At 41.5% G+C, this 21,053-nt stretch overlaps 2 protein-coding genes across 2 annotated transcripts; both read left to right on the top strand.

The window, feature by feature from the left end:
• Nucleotides 1–8,252: 8,252 nt before the first annotated feature.
• LOC114025435 lies at nucleotides 8,253–13,400 on the top strand. Its single transcript, XM_027838879.1, is given in 3 exon segments — nucleotides 8,253–8,860; nucleotides 8,927–9,666; nucleotides 9,895–13,400. Coding segments are annotated over 3 exon segments (4,854 nt in total).
• A 29-nt stretch (nucleotides 13,401–13,429) lies between these two features.
• Nucleotides 13,430–15,229, top strand: LOC114025434 (endogenous retrovirus group S71 member 1 Env polyprotein-like). The gene has a single exon (XM_027838878.1). It carries the CDS (start codon nucleotides 13,430–13,432, stop codon nucleotides 15,227–15,229), a length of 1,800 nt encoding a protein of 599 aa, XP_027694679.1.
• The last annotated feature ends 5,824 nt before the right edge of the window (nucleotides 15,230–21,053 follow it).

Below are 21,053 nucleotides of genomic sequence, written 5' to 3'. Positions count from 1 at the left end.
AAACCAGATTTGCAATTACCTAAAATGGAATCTGTTCAACAATTTGCTTCTTTCATACAAGTTTTATTTTATATTCTCCAATTAACAGCATATCATTTTCAGTCCAGAAATTAAAAATTGTAAATCTCTGATTATACTCATCTTGTTAAATTGGATTTCAGTAAAACATAAAATCGTCAGGCTTTCCATATGAAGTAAAAAAGGCATGTCCTTGGGTCTTCTCTACAGATTGATTATATTTTAGCCGTATTATCACTAATCTTTTCTGAATGCCCAAAATATTCTGGTCACTATCTAGTATAGACAAAAGTCAGGATCCTTGATTTCTAGTCATTCAATTACCAAGTTTACATGTCTTAATCTAAAACTGCATATTCTTGTTATTTAAGCAAGTATGAATACAATTCATAGTATGAAGACAGCTCTTTATGACCTTTCTCTTTTTCTCCCCACCATCCAAAGGCCCCTTATCTACTCAACTCTAACCCTCTACTTTAATACTCTGGTTGCTTTCAGAATGTAATCCCAGATTCATATGCTGCTTGAGGACAAGAGCCCTTATGTTTTTTCTTTGTATAATTTGGACATAGTGATGGGATCATAGGCTCATTAACATGAATTATCCTCTTATAGGAGTATTGGGCAGGTAGGTGGCACAGTTAATAGAGTGCCAGTGCTGGAGTCAGGAAGACTCATCCTCCGAGTTCAAATCTAGCCTCAGACAGTTACTAGCTGTGTGACCATGAGCAAGTCACTTAACCCTGTTTACCTTAGTTTCCTCATCTGTAAAATGAGCTGGAGAAGGAAATAGCAACTCACCACATAATCTTTGCCAAGAAAATTCTAAATGAGGTCATGAAGAGTTGGATATAACCGAACAGCAACAACTCATTAGTGAAAGATTTAAATAAGACATACCAGAGAAGGAACTATAACTCTAGTTTTCTTTCCTTATGTCCTTAAAAACACTTCCTTTTAAACCTATTTACCATCTCCCAGTTCTTTAATTGACTATACTGCTCAAGGCACCAACTAGGCAAGGTATAAATACTGATCTAATTAATCTGATTATGCATTTTACTGATAGAGTGAACGAGCTTTTATGAAAACAGATTTGGGTGGAGAGGACAGAGCATTGGAAATACTTTATCTTATGGAGGCAGATAGGTAACATAGTGGATAGAGTACTACACTTTAGTCAGGAAGACCTAAGTTTAAATCTTGCCTCAGACATTTACTAGTTTTGTGAGTATGGACAAATCACAACTTTTCTCAGCCTGTTTCTTCATCTGTAGAGTGGATTTAACAATAGCACTTAGATTGAAGAAGAAAGGACAATTATAGTAACAGCTAGCAAATTTAATGCAAATGCTTTAAGATTTGTAAAGTTATATATACATATATATGTACATGAATATACATACATATGTGTATAAGTGTACACATGTATATGTACATGTACATGCCCTCATGTGAGTTTATATATGTATTTCTGTGTGTGTGTGTGTACATATATATATATATCACTTAACATTAAATTCAGGAACTATCTCAGACCTTGTTAACAGGCAACATTCAAAAATATGTGTTAGTTTTTAGGTCAAAATTAAGCAAAATATTGTGGCTTCAGACAGAATAATCTGAGGCAATATTGATATTTTAAAGAGTTGTTAGAGCTATGGTTATACTCAGAAAGATAAAGAAAAATTTACAAGTCATGTTCCAATTAACTTTTGTTAGTTCACAAAGGTTTGGTCCTGTCAAATATATGTATAGGACCACATCATGTTAAATTTTTATTTGTCAGAGTTTTTCTCCAGGGATCATTTAGTTTAAAAATCTTGTTGAGCATTTGCAGAAGAACATCACAATAGACTGAAATGATTAACTTAGATATTTGTTGGCATTTTTCTCTCATATTTCATTTTTTCTCAATTACATGTAAAAATATAATATTCATTTTTTTTAAATTTTGAGTTCTAAATTCTTCCCTTCATCCCTCCCCTTCCTCCTTGAGAAGACAAGCATTTTGATATAGATTATACATATGAAGTCATGAAAAACATATTTCTGTATTTACCATGTTGCAAAAGAAAACACAGGAAAAAAACAGACATGAAAAATCAAGTTTAAAAAATAGATTTCAATCTGCCATCAGACTCCATCAGTTTTTTCTCTGGATGTGGATAGCATTTTTTATCATAAATCTTTCAGAATTGTCTTGGATCACTATATTGCTGAGAATAGTTAAGTCATTCACAGAGCTTCACCATACAGTGATGCTGGTACTGTGTACCACATTCTCCTGGTTCTGCTCACTTGATTTCACATTAGTTCATATAAGTCTTCCCAAGTTTCTTGCAAGCATCCTGCTCATAATTTTTTCTAGCACAATAGTATTCTATCACAATCATATATTGCTACCACTTGTTTAGTTATTCCTCAGTTGATGGGTATCCCTTCAATTTTTAATCCTTTTTCACCACAAAAAGAGCTGTTGTAAATATCTTTGTACATAGAGGTCCTTCTCCTTTTTCTTTCATCTCTTTGGGATACAGACCATGGTATTGCTGGGTCAAAGATATGCACAGTTTTATAATCCTTTCCAGGGGTTCCAAATTGCTCTCCAGAATGGTTTGATCAGTTCACAATTCCATATCCCCTCCAACACTTATCACTTTCCTTTTCTGTCATATTAGCCCATCTGATAGGTGTGAGGTGATACCTCAGAGTTGTTTTAATCTGCATTTGTCTAATCATAGTGATTTAGAACATTTTTATATGACCATAAATAGCTTTGATTTCTTTTGAAAACTGTCTGCTCATATCCTTTGACCATTTATCAACTAGAGAACGACTTGTATTCTGATAAATTTGACTTGGTTCTCTATATATTTGAGAAATGGGGCCTTTATTAGAGAAACTTGCTATAAATTTTTCCCCTAGTTTCCTGCTTTCCTTCTAATCTTGGCTGCATTGGTTTTCTGTGTGCAAAACCTTTTTAATTTAATATAATCAAAATTATCCATTATACATCCTCTAATATTTTTAATATTTGGTCATAAATTCTTTCCTTATCCATAAATTTGACAAGTAAATTTTTCCATGCTTCTCTAATTTGCTTATGATATCACTGTTTATGTCAAAATCATGTACTGATTTTGATCATATCTTGGTATATGGTGTGAGATACTAGTCTGTATCTAGTTTCTACTTTCCAGTTTTCCCAGCAACTTTTGTCAAATAGTGAGTTCTTGTCCCAAAAGCTTGCATCTTTTGAGTTTATCAAACACTAGGTTATTATGGTCATTTACTATTGTGTATTACATACATACTCTATTCTACTGATTCACCACTCTGTTTCTTAGCCAGTACCAGATTATCTTGACAATTACCATTTTGTAATACAATTTGAGATTTGGTACTGCTAGGTCACCTTCCTTCACATTTTTCCATTGATTCCCTTGATATTCTTGCCTTTTTGTCCTTCTAGGTGAATTTTATTATTATTTTTTTTGGTTCTATAAAATAATTTTTGGTAGTTTAATTGGTGTGGCACTGAATAAGTAAATTAATTTAGGCAGAATTATCATTTTTATTATGTTACCTCAGCCTACCCATGAGCAACTAATATTTCTCTAGTTGTTCAGATCCGACTTTATTAGTTTGAAAAGTGTTTTGTAATTGTTTCATATAGTTTCTGAGTTTGTCTTGGCAGGTAGACTCCCAAGTATTTTATATCGTCTACAGTTATCTTAAATAGAATTTCTCTTTCTTTCTCTTCTTGCTGGATTTTGTTGGTAACGTATAGAAATGCTGATGATTTACATGGGTTTATCTTATAACCTGCAATTTTGCTGAAGTTGTTTCAAATAGTTTTTTAGTTGATTTTCTAAGTATACTAGCATATCATTTGCAAAGAATGATAGTTTTGTTTCCTCATTGCCTATTCTAATTCCTTTAATTTCTTTTTCTTCTCTAATTGGTGTAGTTAGCATTTCTAGTACAATACTGAATAAAAGTGGTGATAATAGGTATCTTTGCTACACCCCTGATCTCACTGAGAAGGCCTCTAGCTTATCCCCATTACATATAAGTAGTTTTTAGATAAAAACTACTTATCATTTTAAGGAAAGCTCCATTTCTTCCTATGCTTTCTAGTGTGTTTTTTTTTAGTAGGAATGAATATTGTATTTTATCAAAAGCTTTTTCTGCATCTATTGAGATAATCATTTTTTTTTTTGGTGTTGTTATTGACATGGTCAATTTTACTGATAGCTTTTTCTAATATTAAACCAGCCCTGAATTCCTGGCATAAATCCTACCTAGTAATAATGTATGATCTTTGTGATATATTGCTGTGATTTCCTTGCTAGTATTTTATTTAGAATTTTTGCATCAATATTCATTAGGGAAGTTGGTCTATAGTTTTCTTTCTCTGTTTTTGTTCTTCCTGGTTCAGGTATCAGTACCATATTTGTGCAATAAAAGGAACTTGGTAGTACTCCTTGCTATTTTCCCAAATAGTTTATATAGCATTGGAATTAATTATTCTTTAAATGTTTGGTAGAATTTATTTGTGAATCCATCTGATCCTGGGGATTTTTTCTTAGGGACTTCATTTATGGCTAGTTCAATTTCTTTTTCTAAGATAAGGGTTATTTACATATTCCATTTTCTCTTCTGTTAATCTGGCAATTTATATATTTGTAGATATTCACCCATTTCATTTAGATTGTCAGATTTATTGACATTTAATTGGGCAAAATAGCTCTTATTAATCCCTTTAATTTTATCTTCAGTGGTGGTGAATTTACCCTTTTCATTTGGGATATTGGTAATTTGGATCTCTTCTTTTTTAAAATTAAATTAGCCAAATGCTCTTAGTTTTATTTATTGCTTAAATGATTTTCATACTTTCGTTTTATTAATCTCTCCTTTGATTTTCAGGCTTTTTAATTTGATGTTTAATTTGGGATTTCTAATATGTTCTTTTTCTCATTTTTTTTAGTTACATGCCCAATTAATTGACCCATTCTTTCTCTATTTTATTGATGTAAGCATTTAGAGATAATAATTTTCCCGTAAGTACTGCTTTGGCTGTATCCCATAAATTTTGGTGTGTTGTCTCATTGTTGTCATTTTGTTTAATTAAATTATTTATTTTTTCTTATGATTTGTTTTTTGTTTCTTGTAAACAACACATTATTGGGTTCTGGTTTTTAATCCATTTTGTTATCCACTTCTGTTTTATGGGTGACTTCCTCCCATTCACATTCACAGTTATGATTACTAACTGTCTATTTTCCTCCATTCTATTTTTGCCTTGTTTAGCATTCTCACCCTCTCTCTTTTTACCCTGTACCTCTTCCAAAGTTTGTTTGGCTTCTACCTACCATCTCCCTTAATTTGCCCTCCCTTCTATCAGTCCAGTCCCCTGCTCTTATCCCCTTTCCTTCCTACTTTCTAGTGGGATAAGATAGATTTCTGTTCCTAACTGAATGTGTATGTTTTTTCCTCTTGAACTAATTCTGAAGAAAGTAAGATTCAAACATTGCCCACCATCCCCTGATGGAGTATGGGCCCAAGCCGAGACCTTTGTCCCTCACCCCAAAAAGAATTTGGGTCCCATTTGTCTACAAGCCCCAGAAAACCCTTAAACTTTCTTTGACCTCACTCTGGTCTCAAACGGGTTGCCTGAGGCTATCCTCCACTCACCTGGCCTTTCCTTATCTCTTATTCTCTCCTTATCTCCCTTTGAAATCCTAAGGAAGAAGCCTAATCTTTTGATCCCACCTTTGATCTTATCAACCTCTTCCTTCCAGTTCTTTGTTCCATTGTCTATTCCCATTGTCTATTCAACCTCCCAGACATTCCCATCAATTCTTCCTAAACTCACCCCAGCTTCATGATCTTTCTCCTAGCCCCTCCTCCAAATACTCAAAATTATTTGAGTGTGTATAAGATCCACCCTGACCTCCATTTAAATGCTGATATTTCCTCATGCCTGCTCGTCTTTACAGGCATCATTAATGTTCAGATTCCTTAAGATCCAGGCCTGTGTAGTTTATCTCTAATAAAAAAAAAAAACTTTGTCTCTGGATGAAAGAAGATTTGGGTCAAATTCATTTGGACAGGGCCCACCATGCTGTGTCAGGGTCCCAGAACCCCAAGAATCTAGACCTCATCACCCCAACCCCATTTTCCACTCCGCTATAAAAGCTCTTCCCTTTGTTTCTCTTTTATGTGAAATAACTTCCTTCATTCTGCCTCTTTCTTACCCCTTCACCCAATGCATCCCTCTTTTTTACCCCTTGATTTTATTTTTTTGAAATCATTCCATCACAGTTAACTCACACCCATGCCCTCTGTCTACGTACACTCCTTCTAACTGCCTTAATGATAATAAAGTTCTTAGGAGTTACAAGTATCATTTTTCTGTAGAGTAAACAGTTTAACCTTATTGAATCCCTTATGATTTCTCTTTCCTGTTTACCTTTTTATGCTTTTCACTTGTTGGCATTTTTTAAAATTTCATATTGATTACACCACTAACTCACCTTGACTACAACATATTCTCTTTTAAATTTGTCATAAAGTCTTAAAGGGATACATGAAAAAAGAAGGCCAAAGCATAATGTAATAGAGGAATAGTCAAAATACAATTCAAGAAATCTGTGAAAAAGAAACATAGATGTAAAACATAAGAGTTCTGTCATATCTCAGTAGAATTTAATGTAATGAAATTCAAAGCCTGATTGTATGCAAAAGTAATTCCTATATCAATCTTCTTATTACTATGCCCCTTTTGGCATGATCAGAGATTATAGTTTAAAGTACCTTCTACTTAGAATTATTCAGTTCAACAAATCATTATGTCCAAAGTTTAGGGGTCATTTATCTTTGTATTTTCTTCAGCACCTAAGATGTGGTCCCAGCCCTCTGGTAGCTTAGGAATGTATTCTAGTGGGAGAAATAAGGTATGTACACAAATAATTGTAGTACAAAATAGAACATGATTTGTGACTAGGAGATATAAACCACTTGTGATTGGGGGGGGGGGATAAGATTTAGCTATGAGGCCTCTTTAGAGTTAGATGGTTAAGGGAGATAATTCTAGGCCTAATAGAATTTAAGCTCCTTGAGGGTAGGAACAATATCATTTTTGCTTTTGTGCTGGTACCTCTCATAGTGCATAATGAGTAGTAAATGTTGACTAAATGTTATATTATTTTGAGAATTGAACTAGTAAATGAAGTGGACTGAGTTGTCACAAAAAACAACCCCCTAGCCTAACCTCCTCAGTTTCTACTTCAAAGGATTGCTAATCACAATTGTAAACTGCTCTACCTCAAAGGATCGCTAATCCACAATTGTAAATTCCCCTACCTCAAAGGATTGCTAAATCCACAACTGTAAACTGCTGGGTATAAAGTTTTGTTATTTCCCTTGCTTGGGACTGCTCTCCTAGGATTGCATCCAGGGGACAGTCGCCGGCCGGCTCCAGTAAATGCTCTCTATTTTCTAATTTGGCGTGTGTCTGGTTACTCTCGGCCCGTCCATTTCATTTGGAGGTCCCACCGAGATAGCCCTCTGGGCACCAGACATGGGCATCTCTGGAAGGCCAGGCTTCTCACCGTCCAGGGGGTGGCCACCAGGAAGACGTTCCCTGGCCCCGAACGCTGAGATAGACCGTGCGCACCAGGCTGCCCAGACCACAAATCCTCAATTGGGCATAGAGCAGTCTGTAATCTGTCTGTTCTGGTGAGTACTCTTCTGAAGTAAGTGGCCAGGCTGGACGCAGCTGCAACGCCCTTACTGACCTCCACGGGACGCCGTGTGAGAGTCCTGCCTGTCTGATTGTGTCTGTCCGGCACCGATGTCACTGTGTGTGTGTGTGTGTCCACTGTGCTCTCCGTGGCGGGGTGGGGGAGAAAGACTTCCTGCCTCATTCTCCAGGTTGTTCGGAACTGAGACGGGTTCTTTCTCCGCTACTGTGTCAGGAGCATCCAGGGTTTTGACTGTGTCTTTTTCCCGTTTTTGTGTCGACTGTGTGTATGCGTCTATCTACTATTTGTTCCGTGGGGGGGGGGGTGTAAATTCCTGTCTCATTGTCCAGGTTGTTCGGAATTGAGGCAGTTTGATTCCCCTCTACCCTGTCTTGACTGTGTCTTCCCTGTGTCCGTGTTTGGTCCTTGCCTACGAGAGCACGTCTATTTGTTACTCTTTTCTTTCTCGGTCCTTAATCCACCATGGGACAGGGACCCTCGAGCCCTAAGCCAGGCTCCCCTCTCTTTATTGTCTTACGGAACTTCAAACAATATAGGCGTATAGCAGAAGGTTATGGGTTTCAGGTTACTAAAAAGAAATTAGCTCTCTTTTGCCAACAGGAATGGCCCACCTTCGAGGTAGGCTGGCCCCTGGAGGGTACGTTTGACGTCTCGGTGGCCGGCCGGGTAAGGGGAATTGTCTATGGTATACCTGGCCACCCCGATCAGGTCCCCTATATCACCGCCTGGATTGATTTCAAACCCCCTTCGGGACCACTACAGGTCCAGGCCCTTTCAAAACTAAGACCAGGAACGGAATCAAAGACGACCTTTAGCCGCAAGCCTCCCGAAAGTCCTAAGGCTGTCACACAGCTTTCTCCTGTCTTACCACCCCCTGATTCTGACCCCCTAGATCCAGCTGAGTACTCCCAGTCCCAGGTTTCAGATCCACCCCTGTACCCAACCTCAGGGTCTCTGAGCCCCTCAGCCCCTCCTCTGATAAGTCCACCCCATACTCGAGCAGGTGCTCCTTATGGCCCTTCTAATTCCAGTTTGACCCCAGATTCCACTGTGTCAGCGTTTCCCCTGCGGCAAGTTCCTTCCCCTCCCGGAGAATCAGGGAGACCGTTCATGGTATATGTTCCCTTCTCCACCAGTGATTTGTACAATTGGAAACAGCAAAACCCATCCTTCTCTGATAAGCCCCAGAGCCTAATCGCCCTCCTAGAGATTGTCTTTTATACTCATCAGCCTACCTGGGATGACTGCCAGCAGCTCCTCCGGGTTCTTTTCACAACCGAGGAGCGTGACAGGATTCTTTTAGAAGCCAGGAAGGGAGTTCTGGACCCAGATGGACATCCCTCTACTGACCCGGGGCGCCGCAACCACATCTTCCCTGAGAACCGGCCCGACTGGGACCCCAACACTGATCGCGGTAGGGAAGCACTGGACAGGTATCGCCAGTTGTTGCTGGGAGGGTTACGGGCAGCAGCACGGAAGCCAACTAATATGTCCAAAGTCAGTGAGGTTAGACAGGGCAAGAACGAGTCCCCAGCTGCATACTTAGAGCGCCTCTACGAGGCATATCGAACCTACACCCCTATCGACCCAGAGGATCCCAATAACCGGAGAGCCATCGTAATTGATTTCGTAGCCAATTCAGCTCCGGACATCCGTCGGAAGCTACAGAAACTTGAAGGTTTTGAGGGTAAAAATCTGACTGAACTCATGGAAGTGGCCAAGCGGGTGTTTGACTATCGTGAAGAGACTCAAGACAAGCAAACTCGCACGGTCGCAAGGGCGGTAGTGGCAGCTTTAGCACAGGTTCCAGGGGAGACTCAGAAGCAAGGGTGGAAAGGAAGGCGGGAGGGGCCAAACGCTGGGCGCCCCTATAAGGGTAAAGGCTTGGGAAGGCCTCCTTTAGCTCGGGACTAGTGTGCTTACTGCAAAGCCATGGGTCATTGGAAATCTGAGTGCCCTAATCGCGGGCTGAAAGAGAAGGCAGAGCCGTTATTGACTTTGAATACAGACTAGGGGTGCCCCGGCTCAAAGTCCGTTGTGACTCTTGACCCCCTGGAGCCGAGGGTTACTCTCAGTGTTGGGGGTCAACCTGTCTCATTCCTAGTCGACTCTGGAGCTGCGGCATCGGTCCTGAAATCCCCACTGGGCTCCCTCTCATCATCCACTGTGCAGGTCCAGGGAGCTACTGGACGAAAACAGTCTGTACCCCTCACCACTTCTCGGGAAGTCCGGTTAGGGAAGGGCCTAGTCTCCCATTCTTTTCTAGTAATGCCTGATTGCCCTTACCCCTTGATTGTCCAAGATCTCCTACACAAGCTTCAGGCTATCATTTCCTTTAAGGGACCTAACCCCACTCTCGGGTTTAACCTGCCACAACTTGTTCTCACCTGCCCGTTGTCGGAGGAGTCTCGCCTCCTCCCCCTAACGTTTTCCCCAGACCGCCCCTCGACCACCTCCACCCCTACTTCCCTAACTCTGTTGAACCATTTCAAAGGCTTGGTTCCTGGAGTCTGGGCTGAGACCAACCCGTTTGGTCTAGCAGGACACCAGCCCCCAGTGGTGGTCCAGCTCTCGTCCACAGCAACCCCTGCGCGTGTCCAACAATACCCGTTGATTCGAGCTGCCCTTTTGGGCATCAAGCCTCACATCGATCGACTCTTGGCGGCAGGCATTCTACGACCCTGCCAGAGCTCGTGAAACACCCCCCTACTTCCAGTTCACAAGCCCGGGTCTGGAGACTTCCGTCCTGTCCAGGATCTACGAGAAGTCAACGCCCGGGTGGAAACTGTACATCCTACTGTGCCAAACCCGTACACGTTGCTGTCTTCCCTGGACCCTGCTCGGACTTGGTATACTGTTTTGGACCTGAAGGATGCTTTCTTTTCCATTCCCTTGGCACCAGTAAGCCAACCTATATTCGCTTTTACTTGGACAGATCCTAACACTGGGACATCCTCTCAGCTCACCTGGACCCGGCTTCCCCAAGGTTTTAAGAACTCCCCTACACTTTTTGGCTCAGCTCTGGCCTCCGACCTGGCCGCCTTCCGGGTCTTGTATCCGGAGGTCACTCTCCTCCAGTATGTTGATGACCTTTTGTTAGCTACTTCCTCTGAGGCAATATGCAAAGATGCAACTCTCCACCTTCTCCAGCTGCTTGAAGCTTCCGGGTACCGTATCTCTGGAAAGAAAGCACAACTGTGCTCTCAATCCGTTGTTTACTTGGGTTTCACCCTTCGTTCTGGTCAAAGGTTACTGTCTCGGGGGCGTGTAGCTGCCATTTTGGGCATGCCCGCCCCGAGGGACCGCCGCTGGCTCCGGGAATTCCTGGGGATGGCTGGATACTGTCGCCTCTGGATCTTGGGGTTTGCCGAGGTTGCCAAACCCCTATATGAGGCCCTAACTGGTGAACCCACCCAATTTGTTTGAGGACCACGACAGCAGGAAGCATTCGACAAGCTCCGAAAGGCGCTGTCCAGCACGCCTGCCCTCTCCCTGCCAGACCTGTCCAAGCCCTTCCGCCTCTATGTGTCTGAGTCTCGAGCTGTGGCCAGAGGGGTTCTGACCCAGCCCCTGGGGCCCTGGAATCGTCCTGTTGCCTATCTCTCCAAGCAGCTGGACCCTGTGGCTTCCGGGTGGCCCTCTTGCCTGAGAACTGTGGCGGCCGTTGCCGTCTTGGTTAGGGAAGCCGCAAAGCTCACTTTCGGGCAGCCTCTTGAGATTTCAGCATCACATCATCTGGAACAGCTTTTACATTCCCCGCCGACAAGATGGATCTCAAATTCACGCCTGACTCATTACCAATCCTTACTCCTCGATCCCGCGCGCATCTCCTTCGCTCCTCCGGTCACACTCAACCCGGCCACCCTGCTCCCTGACTCCCCTCCTTCCTCCCCTATACATGATTGCCTGGACACACTGGACTCCATCCACACGTCCCACCCTGGACTTACTGATGTTCCTTTAACAAACCCCGACCTAGCGCTCTTCACAGACGGCAGCAGTTTTGTTCAGGAGGGGATCCGTAGGGCGGGTGCAGCCGTGGTCACTCCGGTTGAGACCCTCTGGGAGACCGCTCTACCCCCTGGCACATCTGCTCAACGTGCTGAACTCATTGCCTTAACTCAATCCCTTAGACTCTCTGCAGGGAGGCGAGTAAATATTTACACAGATAGCCGCTATGCCTTTGCCACTGTTCATGTCCATGGATATGTATATCTCCAACGGGGACTGTTAACCTCGGCGGGAAAGGAGATTAGGAACAAGAGTCAGATCCAGGAACTGCTGGATGCTGTCTGGCTTCCCAAGGAGGTGGCGGTAATTCATGTTCCTGCTCACACCCGTGGAACTGACCCCCAGTCTCTAGGGAACGCAGCAGCGGATAAGGCTGCCCGAGCGGCTGCCTGCAAGCCCTTGATACCCGCTATGGTCGTGGAACCTGAGGGGATGCTGCCTGTCCAACCGTCTTATCAATCCAGTGATCCGGATGGCACCCCTGAAAAGGGGGGATGGAGAAGACACCCAAATGGCTTGCTAATTCTGCCCAAGGCACTGTTGCTACCCCTGTTGATGACTCTTCATAGCCTTACCCACTTAGGCGGAACCCGGCTTTACGACCTGGTGAGCCGACACTTCTACAGCCCTGGGATGAAGCAGGCGGCCGAGGAAGCCGCAAGAAGATGCCTTGCATGTGCCAAAGTCAACCCACGATCACAATCAAGGATACCGACTGATAGACCACGAGGAACATTTCCTGGCGACCATTGGGAAGTAGACTTTACTGACATGGGAACTGGGTTGGGAGGGTACCGTTTTCTCCTTGTATTCGTGGACACATTTTCTGGATGGCCGGAAGCATTTCCAGTCAAAACTGAAACTGCAACCGTAGTGGCCAAAAAGCTGTTCTTTGAACTTATTCCTAGATTTGGCCTGCCGGCCTCGATAGGCTCTGACAACGGCCCAGCATTTGTATCTGCAACAATTCAAAGCCTATCAAAGATGCTGGGATTGAAATGGAAATTGCACTGTGCATATAGGCCTCAAAGTTCAGGGCAGGTAGAGAGGATGAATAGAACTCTAAAGGAACACATTGCTAAACTTAAAATAGAAACTGGCGATAGCTGGGTCAGTCTCCTTCCCTTCGCCCTCCTCCGGGCCCGGTATACTCCCAATTCCTCAACCCTCTCTTTATCTCCATACGAGATCCTCTATGGAGCCCCTCCTCCTATTATTCCAAGAGTATCTGCAGCTATTCCAGCCCCAGATTTCACTAATCTGACTCTTCTTAAGTCCTTCCAGGCTTTGCGTGAGGTCCAGAACGCTGTGCGCTTGGTCCTGAAAGCTGCGGGGAAAGAACCAGCCCCTGCAACCTCATCGGACGCCCTGTCACCGGGAGACTGGGTCCTCACTCGCAAGCTTCCAGCTGGACCAGCCCTGGAACCACGGTGGACGGGCCCGTATCAAATTATCCTCTGCAACCCCTCTGCCATCAAGGTTGCCGGCCGCAAGGCATGGATACATCGGTCACACATCAAGAAGGCCCCAGAGCCCAACTCCACCGCCTGGACAGCAGAAGCAGTGTCCGACCTAAAGCTTCGACTCTCCAGAACTTGACTCTTCTTCTCTTTCTTTTTGCTTGTGAGATGACTTTGGGTGACCCCTATAGCCCTACCCCATCCAGGTGGATTCTCTCCCGAACTAACGATGGGACCACCGTCCAAGCTCTCACCAGTTACGGAGCCCCCACTTTCAGGTTTGACCTCTGTGCCCTCTTGGGACCAGGATGGAATCAAAACCGGGCTATGCGGGACCCTATCGCTGGGGGATGGGGATACTGCCCCACTTTTCCCACCACTCCAACCACACCCGGGGTAGGGGAAGTGAGAATCAGAAGTATTGAATTCTATGTTTGTCCGGCCACGGGGAATCCTTCCTGTCAGGGTAGTAATCACTTTCACTGCGCAGAATGGGGTTGTGAGACTGTGGCCAGGTGGATTCCTAGGGGCGGCCGGGACCCCCTAATCACCCTGGAGAGACAAAGCCCCCTCCCCGCCTCCTGCTGGCCTGGGAAATGTAACCCTATGATTCTAACAGTCAAGCAGGACACTGATGACTCTTGGAATCTCAGACATTCTTGGGGTTTGAGGTTATACATGACTGGGTGGGATAATGGGGTCCTTTTTACCATTCAGAAAATCGCAGTTCCCACCCATACACTCCCCATAGGACCGAATCCCATCCTTAACCCACAAGCCATGTTGACTCTCGCCCCACCATCTGTTAGGGACCTGGTACCAGAGGCTCCCGAAAATCCAGAGACCCTCACTAACCTAGGTTCCCCCATTTTTGATACACTCTCTGCTGTCCACTCATTCCTAAATTTGTCTGATCCAAACATAACCACCTCCTGTTGGCTGTGTCTGAATCCAGCCCCCCCCTATTTCGTAGGAATTGCTATCGAACTCAACATCACCTCTGTGGGAAAGTTGTCTTTAAGTAAGTCCAAACGATCCTCTGCCATACCTGCCCACTGTAACCCAGACAAGCCTAGACTTACCCTAGACGATGTCCAGGGCAAAGGAATGTGTTTGCTCGGGCCTGACTACCCGCTGCGGTCCTCCCCATTCAACGCTACATGCACTTCAGTCATTCTTATTTCCCCCACATCCAAAAGCTCTGACCTCCTGTTAACCGCCCCACCTGGAGTATGGTTCGCTTGTACCAGAGGACTCACCACCTGCATACAGGACATTCGTTTCCTCAACCCGACCGAGCTCTGTGTAGTGGTGCGTGTCTTTCCTCAGGTATATGTCTACTCAGAGGAAGGGGCAGCTGAGCATTTTGGCCTAACTCGCTCCAGGAGGGCTGTACCTTTCTTGGTTCCCATATTGGTGGGACTCGGAGTGGCCGGCTCCGCTGCTGTTGGGGCCTCAGCCCTGATACAGGGGAAAGCCAACTACGGTGCCTTGAGTGCACAGGTAGATAGGGACCTACGCTCCTTGGAAGAGCTAGTCTCACACCTTGAGACTTCCCTAGACTCTCTGGCCGAAGTGGTTCTCCAGAACCGCCGAGGCTTGGACCTACTGTTCCTCAAACAGGGAGGCTTATGCATGGCGTTGGGAGAAACCTGCTGTTTCTACGCCAATCGGTCTGGAGTTATTCGGGAGTCCTTGCAAGCCTTTAGGCAGCGGTTAGATGAGAGGGACCGTGCACGGGCAACGGGGTCTTCTTGGTATCAGACCCTGTATAATTGGTCCCCCTGGCTAACCACCCTACTCTCTGGAGTGGTGGGCCCTCTGGCCCTTCTCCTCCTTGGGTTACTCGTGGCCCCTTGTTTCATAAAATGCATAACCCGCTATGTCCAGAAACGAGTGCAAGCACTCCAGTTGTTTGTCCTGCGTCAATCCTATGCTCCTCTGGACTCTGATGAGTCCCCCATCTGACTCTTTTCGTCCGTGAAAAGGGGGGAGTGAAGTGGACTGAGTTGTCACAAAAAACAACCCCCTAGCCTAACCTCCTCAGTTTCTACTTCAAAGGATCGCTAATCACAATTGTAAACTGCTCTACCTCAAAGGATCGCTAATCCACAATTGTAAATTCCTCTACCTCAAAGGATCGCTAATCTACAATTGTAAATTCCCCTACCTCAAAGGATCGCTAATCCACAATTGTAAATTCCCCTACCTCAAAGGATTGCTAAATCCACAATTGTAAACTGCTGGGTATAAAGTTTTGTTATTTCCCTTGCTTGGGACTGCTCTCCTAGGATTGCATCCAGGGGACAGTCGCCGGCCAGCTCCAGTAAATGCTCTCTATTTTCTAATTTGGCGTGTGTCTGGTTACTCTCGGCCCGTCCATTTCAGTAAATCATGCTAATCAAAGGAGTAAGTAGTTCATTTTGGCTAGAGCATAAGGGTACATGAAGGGGATTTAGTGTGAGATAAATATAGAGGGGCTTACATCCCAACCTAAAGAGATTTTACTTTATTCATTAGAATAAAACCAATGAAACTTTGCTCATAGGTTAATAGATTTAGAGCTAGAAGGAACATTAGAATTCATCTAGTGCAGCTTCATAATTTTACAGGTGAGGAAAAAGACCCAGAGAGATTGAGACTCTAGACCAACATAGAGGCAGGATTTAAACCCAGGTTTTCTGATCTATGACTCTTTTCCCCAAACCCACACTGTCTCAGTGAAAGGTTTTGAACAGTAGAGCTATTATAAGTAACATTTAGTTTTTTTGGTTAGAGGAAAAGTACATGGAGATAGGAAAGTGAAATTATTTTAAAGAATTTAAAAAAAAGCAGACATTCTTTCTTATCTATTTCTTACAGATTCCTATGGTCTCTCAATGTTCCTCATACGGTAACATCACTGAATCTATTGAAACGATATTCAATCTCTTTCACAAACTTACCAAGTATGTATGCTTCTCAAGTTGGAAATAGATACTAAGTAGAGTAAGAAGCTCAGGTGTGGAAAATTAAGAAAGAGGGAGATTTTCAAGTTTGTTATGACTAATAATACCAAGAATAATTGGAAGAAATAAATCAAATCAAGTTGAGACTATGATTATGTGTCCCATTTATCTAAATGGTTGGTTCATTGGGGGGGGGGGGGGGAATCCAAGCTAGTATATAAACAAAACAATCAGCCAATTGGTTAAATTTCTCACTTTTTCTAAACTGTTATTTATGTGTTACATAAACACAACCTGTGATGAAAACTGCAAAGTTATGAATGGTAGTAATAAAGCAAACATTAGATGGGGAAGGGAAGAAGCTATTTTAGGACTCATTTCTGGGAACTGGTTGGATAACTTTTTTTTTCATGCCTGTGATATGTTCTATGATCACCATGACTGTAAAATTCACTAAGCTGAAGAGACTGAAAATCAATTTTCAATTTACAAGCTTACCAACTGGATTATTAAACTACCCTGGTCATCGTCTATTTGATTGTTCATTTGTTTCTAAATTAAGATTCTTTACAATCAATTATATGCAAAATTCATGTTAATGGTTCATAATTAGGTTTGAGAGATTTTAGGTAACAGAAGTAGGGAGCTAATATTTTTTTTTAGCCTATGGCTCTTTCATATGGGGCAAGGGCATAATTCCTCTTTTCCCTTTGTCTGAGGTACATGCAAACTTTATGTAGCACCTTCATTGGTGAGGAAGAGTGAAGATCTGGTCAGTCTGTCATTAGCAAAAGATAAAGATGTTTCTCAAATTTTTGAAAGCTCCATGTTTCTAGCTACAACATTGCCTAGTAAAATAACAGCTAAAAGAACAGTAGCCTAAAAGCAGCCTAAAAGAACACAATGATAATCCTCTGGGTATAATTTTGTTTTTAAAGAAAATTTTATTTGTCTACAGTACTAATACACATGACTTTCAGATATTCTGATATAGTACAGAGGATTCTAAACATGGAACCAGGAGAGACCTATGTTCAAATTTGAACTAATTCTAATTCTAATTCTAACTAAGTGTGATCATTGGTCATTCATTTAAAGTCTTTGAACTTTGGTTTCCTCAGCAAAAAGGGGATAATACTATCTGTAGGATTTACCTAACAGAGTTGAGAATCAAATAAGATATTTTTTGTCAAGTGCTTTATAAATGCTAGCTATTATTATTGTATAGTGCAAAAATAGATGTAATGTATATCTTTCTTCTACTCCTCTATTTAGCTAGTTAAGTCTGAGTCTATCGCCATAGATTCAGATGTCGTAAGAGCCATTTTGTTTTTCTAAGATTTACAACCTCAAACTTAGCTTAGTTATCACCTTACAAGTACACATGGCAGGAACTAGGAGAAAAACCTGTGGACAGCTCAATGCAAATCCAACACTTCTTGGAAAACAATTCAAAGAAAATATCTGGCTGATGAAAGAAGTTGGTCAATAACACAGTTTTCTTACATGATGAAGAACATGTTATCACTATTCTATCAACATCCAGCCTCCCAAACGATGGAAAATTACTTAAGAATTGAGAATCAATCTTAATGTAATCAAGATGGAATGAAATGCAATAAGTTTTGGAATGTCATAAAAATATTTTGTAATATTATATGTCTGAATACATAATCTTTAAAAAATCTAGATTGTCTACCATCTGAAATATTATAAATATAGTAGTTATTATAACTTTAACTAGGAAATACTTACATTGGATCTCAGAGCTAGAGTAAGAAGAGGTTGGCACATGAAAAAGAATACAACAGGGGACTCAATGGTTTCTATTACTATTAGGGAGCTCAGAAGTCATATTTGGATGTCATGTTAAAGGAAGGGATCAGGGAAAGATAAGTTTCCCTCACAGTTATTTAAGCAATTCCATGAATAACGGGTCCAATACTAGCCAAACTTTTCACATAGATTAATGGTATAGGGGCTTTTCTTTTTGGATATTATATTGCCCCCTTAGTATATGTGCCTAACATTTAACTAACAAATCTAGAAGACTGGAGAAATCTGATAACATCATTCCCTTTGAGCAAACTGGTTTTCAAAAGGGACAATTAAAAATGGTCATGTTGTAACCTTTTTCAGTGCATGTAAGAAAGTAAACAAGGTCCAACTAAGCAAACAGCACAGTAAAAAGAGTAATAAAGAGGGTGTAAGTTCAAATCTGGCCTCTGCCGTTTACAGTTTATGTGGCCTTGGGGAAATTACTACCCCCTTTACACCTCAGTTCCCTCACGTGTAAAATGAGTAGGTAGACCTTTGTCCTTAAAAATCCCTTCTAGTTCTAAATCTATGATTGTATGATCCCTATGCCCCATTTGTAGATCTTGTTTGTAGACCTTTTACTTGGTCATCAGAAACTATTTTGTCAAAAATTAGCCAGTACTAAGATTGATTTTCTTTTTGCTTTTAATTTTTATTTTACATATAAAGAAATTTTTTAACTTTCATTTTTTTAAATTTTGAGCTCATATTTTTCCCTCCTTCCCTCTGTCCTTTTCCTGTCCCCTTCTTGAGAAGGCAAGCAATTTGAATATAGATTAAATGTGAAGTCATGCAAAACATTTCCATATTATCCATGTTGTAAAAAAAAAAGCAGAGCAAAAAAGAAAAAAAAAGAATAATAAAGAAAGTGATGCTTCAATCTGCATTAATACACCATCAGTTCTTTCTTTGGAGACAGGTAGCCTTTTTCGTCGTATGTCTTCAGAATTATCTTGAATTGTTTTATTGCTGAGAATAGCGAAGTCGTTCACAGTTGATCATGATACAGAATTTCTGTTATTATGTACAATGTTCTCCTGATTCTGCACATTTCACTTTGCATCAGTTCATGTAAGCCTTCCCAGGTAGCACAATAATAGTATTCCATCACAATCATATATAACCATAACTTTTTAAGTTATTCTTGAATTGATGGAAATTGCCTCAATTTCCAATTCTTTGTTACCACAGAAAGAGCTGTTATAAATATTTTTGTACATAGAGATCCTTTTCCTTTTTTCTTTGATCTCTTTGGGATATAGACCTAGTAGTGGTATTGCTAGGTCAAAGGGTATAAACAGTTTTATAACCCTTTCCAGGGGTTCCAAATTACTCTCCAGAATGGTTCGATCAGTTCACAATCGCACCAACAGTGCATTAGTGTCCCTATTTTTCCATATCCCCTCCAACATTTATCACTTTCTTTTCTGTCATATTAGCCAGTCTGACAGGTGTGAGGTGATACCTCAGAGTTGATTTAATCTGCATTTCTCTAATCATAATGATTTAGAACATTTTTTCACATGACTATAAATAGCTTTGATTTCTTCTTCTGAAAACTGTCTGCTCATATCCTTTGATCATTTATCAACTAGGGAATGACTTGTATTCTTATAGATTTGACTCAGTTCTCTATATATCCAAGAAATGGGGCCTTTACCAGAGAAACTTGCTATAAAAATCTTTTCCCCATTTCCTGCTTTTCTTCTAATCTTGGCTGTATTGATTTTGTTTGTGCAAAACTTTTTTAATTAGATGTAATAAAAATAATTAATTTTACATCCACCAACTTTAATTTTTTGAAGAAATCTTCACGCTTGTGATTTTATAGGTGGAGGGAAACAGACCACTTGCAATTCTGTAACTTACAGTCTTGGAGAGTTACCTTGTGGCACTGAGAGTTTAAATGATTTACCTTTAGCCATGTAGCTAGTATGCATCAGAGACAGGACTTGAATCCAAAACTCCCGTACTCCAAGGCCCACTTTTTTGCCATATCCATAAGCATGTCTTGTTTCCACTTTACCGGAGTAAACTTAGGAATTTCATTTTATTTGATAGAGGTCTTTGTTGTTAAGGGGCATCTTCCCTATTCCCAACACACATATATAGCCAGGTTCTTTGTATTTACTTTTTCTTTTATATTTACATATCAGTGTACATATTGTTTCTGTCCTGATTTAATGTAAGCTCCTTGAGGGCAGGAATTGTCTTTTTTTTTTTTCTTTGTCTTTGTAACCTCTGCAACCTAACATGTGGAAAGTATTTATCAAATGCTTCTTTAGTGAATGAATGGAAGGTCATTTAATGTTAGAACTTCAGCTCTAGAATATACTTTTATGATCCATCTTGACTAAGCAGTAAAACAAGGTATCTCTTGCACACTGAAGATATAAAATATATTTATATTACTCAGTAACTCTGCCTTAGTAAATCAGTGGTTCATTCTTTATAGAGCAGTGAAACCATACTGGAATGATACATAAAATACAACTAGAGAAACCTTGAAGTACTTTTGCCAAAAGCTAATTAAGTCTACTGTTTGTTAATGGGAAAAACACTGGTGGGGGTCCAAGAGATAAGAGTGTTGAAAAAAATATATGTATATATGCATATATATACACATATACCCACGGGGTTATTCCTGGAATCCTGAGAGCAATCATTGCTCTGGGAACTCTGCCTGTGAATATGAGTGTAAGTTGGGAGAGTGACACAGAGGACGTGTTACATTCACATTTACCTATTAATTACATGTTGTCTGACCCATTAGAATGTTCACTCCTTGAAGATCTCAATTGCTTCCCACATCCCCTTTCTTTGTATCCTCAGTGCTTAGGAAAATATCTGGCATGTAGTAGGTACTTAATAAATACTTGTGAATTGATTACAGAATAATGTCTTAAAAAACTCTTATATTTATGTTCACCAGTCTCCCCCACTACTCTCTTCTGCCAACTAATTCCCTCCTACACAAATATTCAATTACACACACACACACACACACACACACACACACACACACA

This window comes from Vombatus ursinus, unplaced genomic scaffold, assembly GCF_900497805.2.
Source record: "Vombatus ursinus unplaced genomic scaffold, bare-nosed wombat genome assembly UNPS02014830.1, whole genome shotgun sequence".
Classification (NCBI taxonomy): Eukaryota; Metazoa; Chordata; class Mammalia; order Diprotodontia; family Vombatidae; genus Vombatus; species Vombatus ursinus.
This window is presented reverse-complemented; position numbering and strand designations above follow the sequence as displayed.

What these genes read in the sequence shown, in the direction of transcription:
- LOC114025434 (XM_027838878.1), top strand. Translation starts at nt 13,430, where the DNA reads ATGACTTTGGGTGACCCCTATAGCCCTACCCCATCCAGGTGGATTCTC.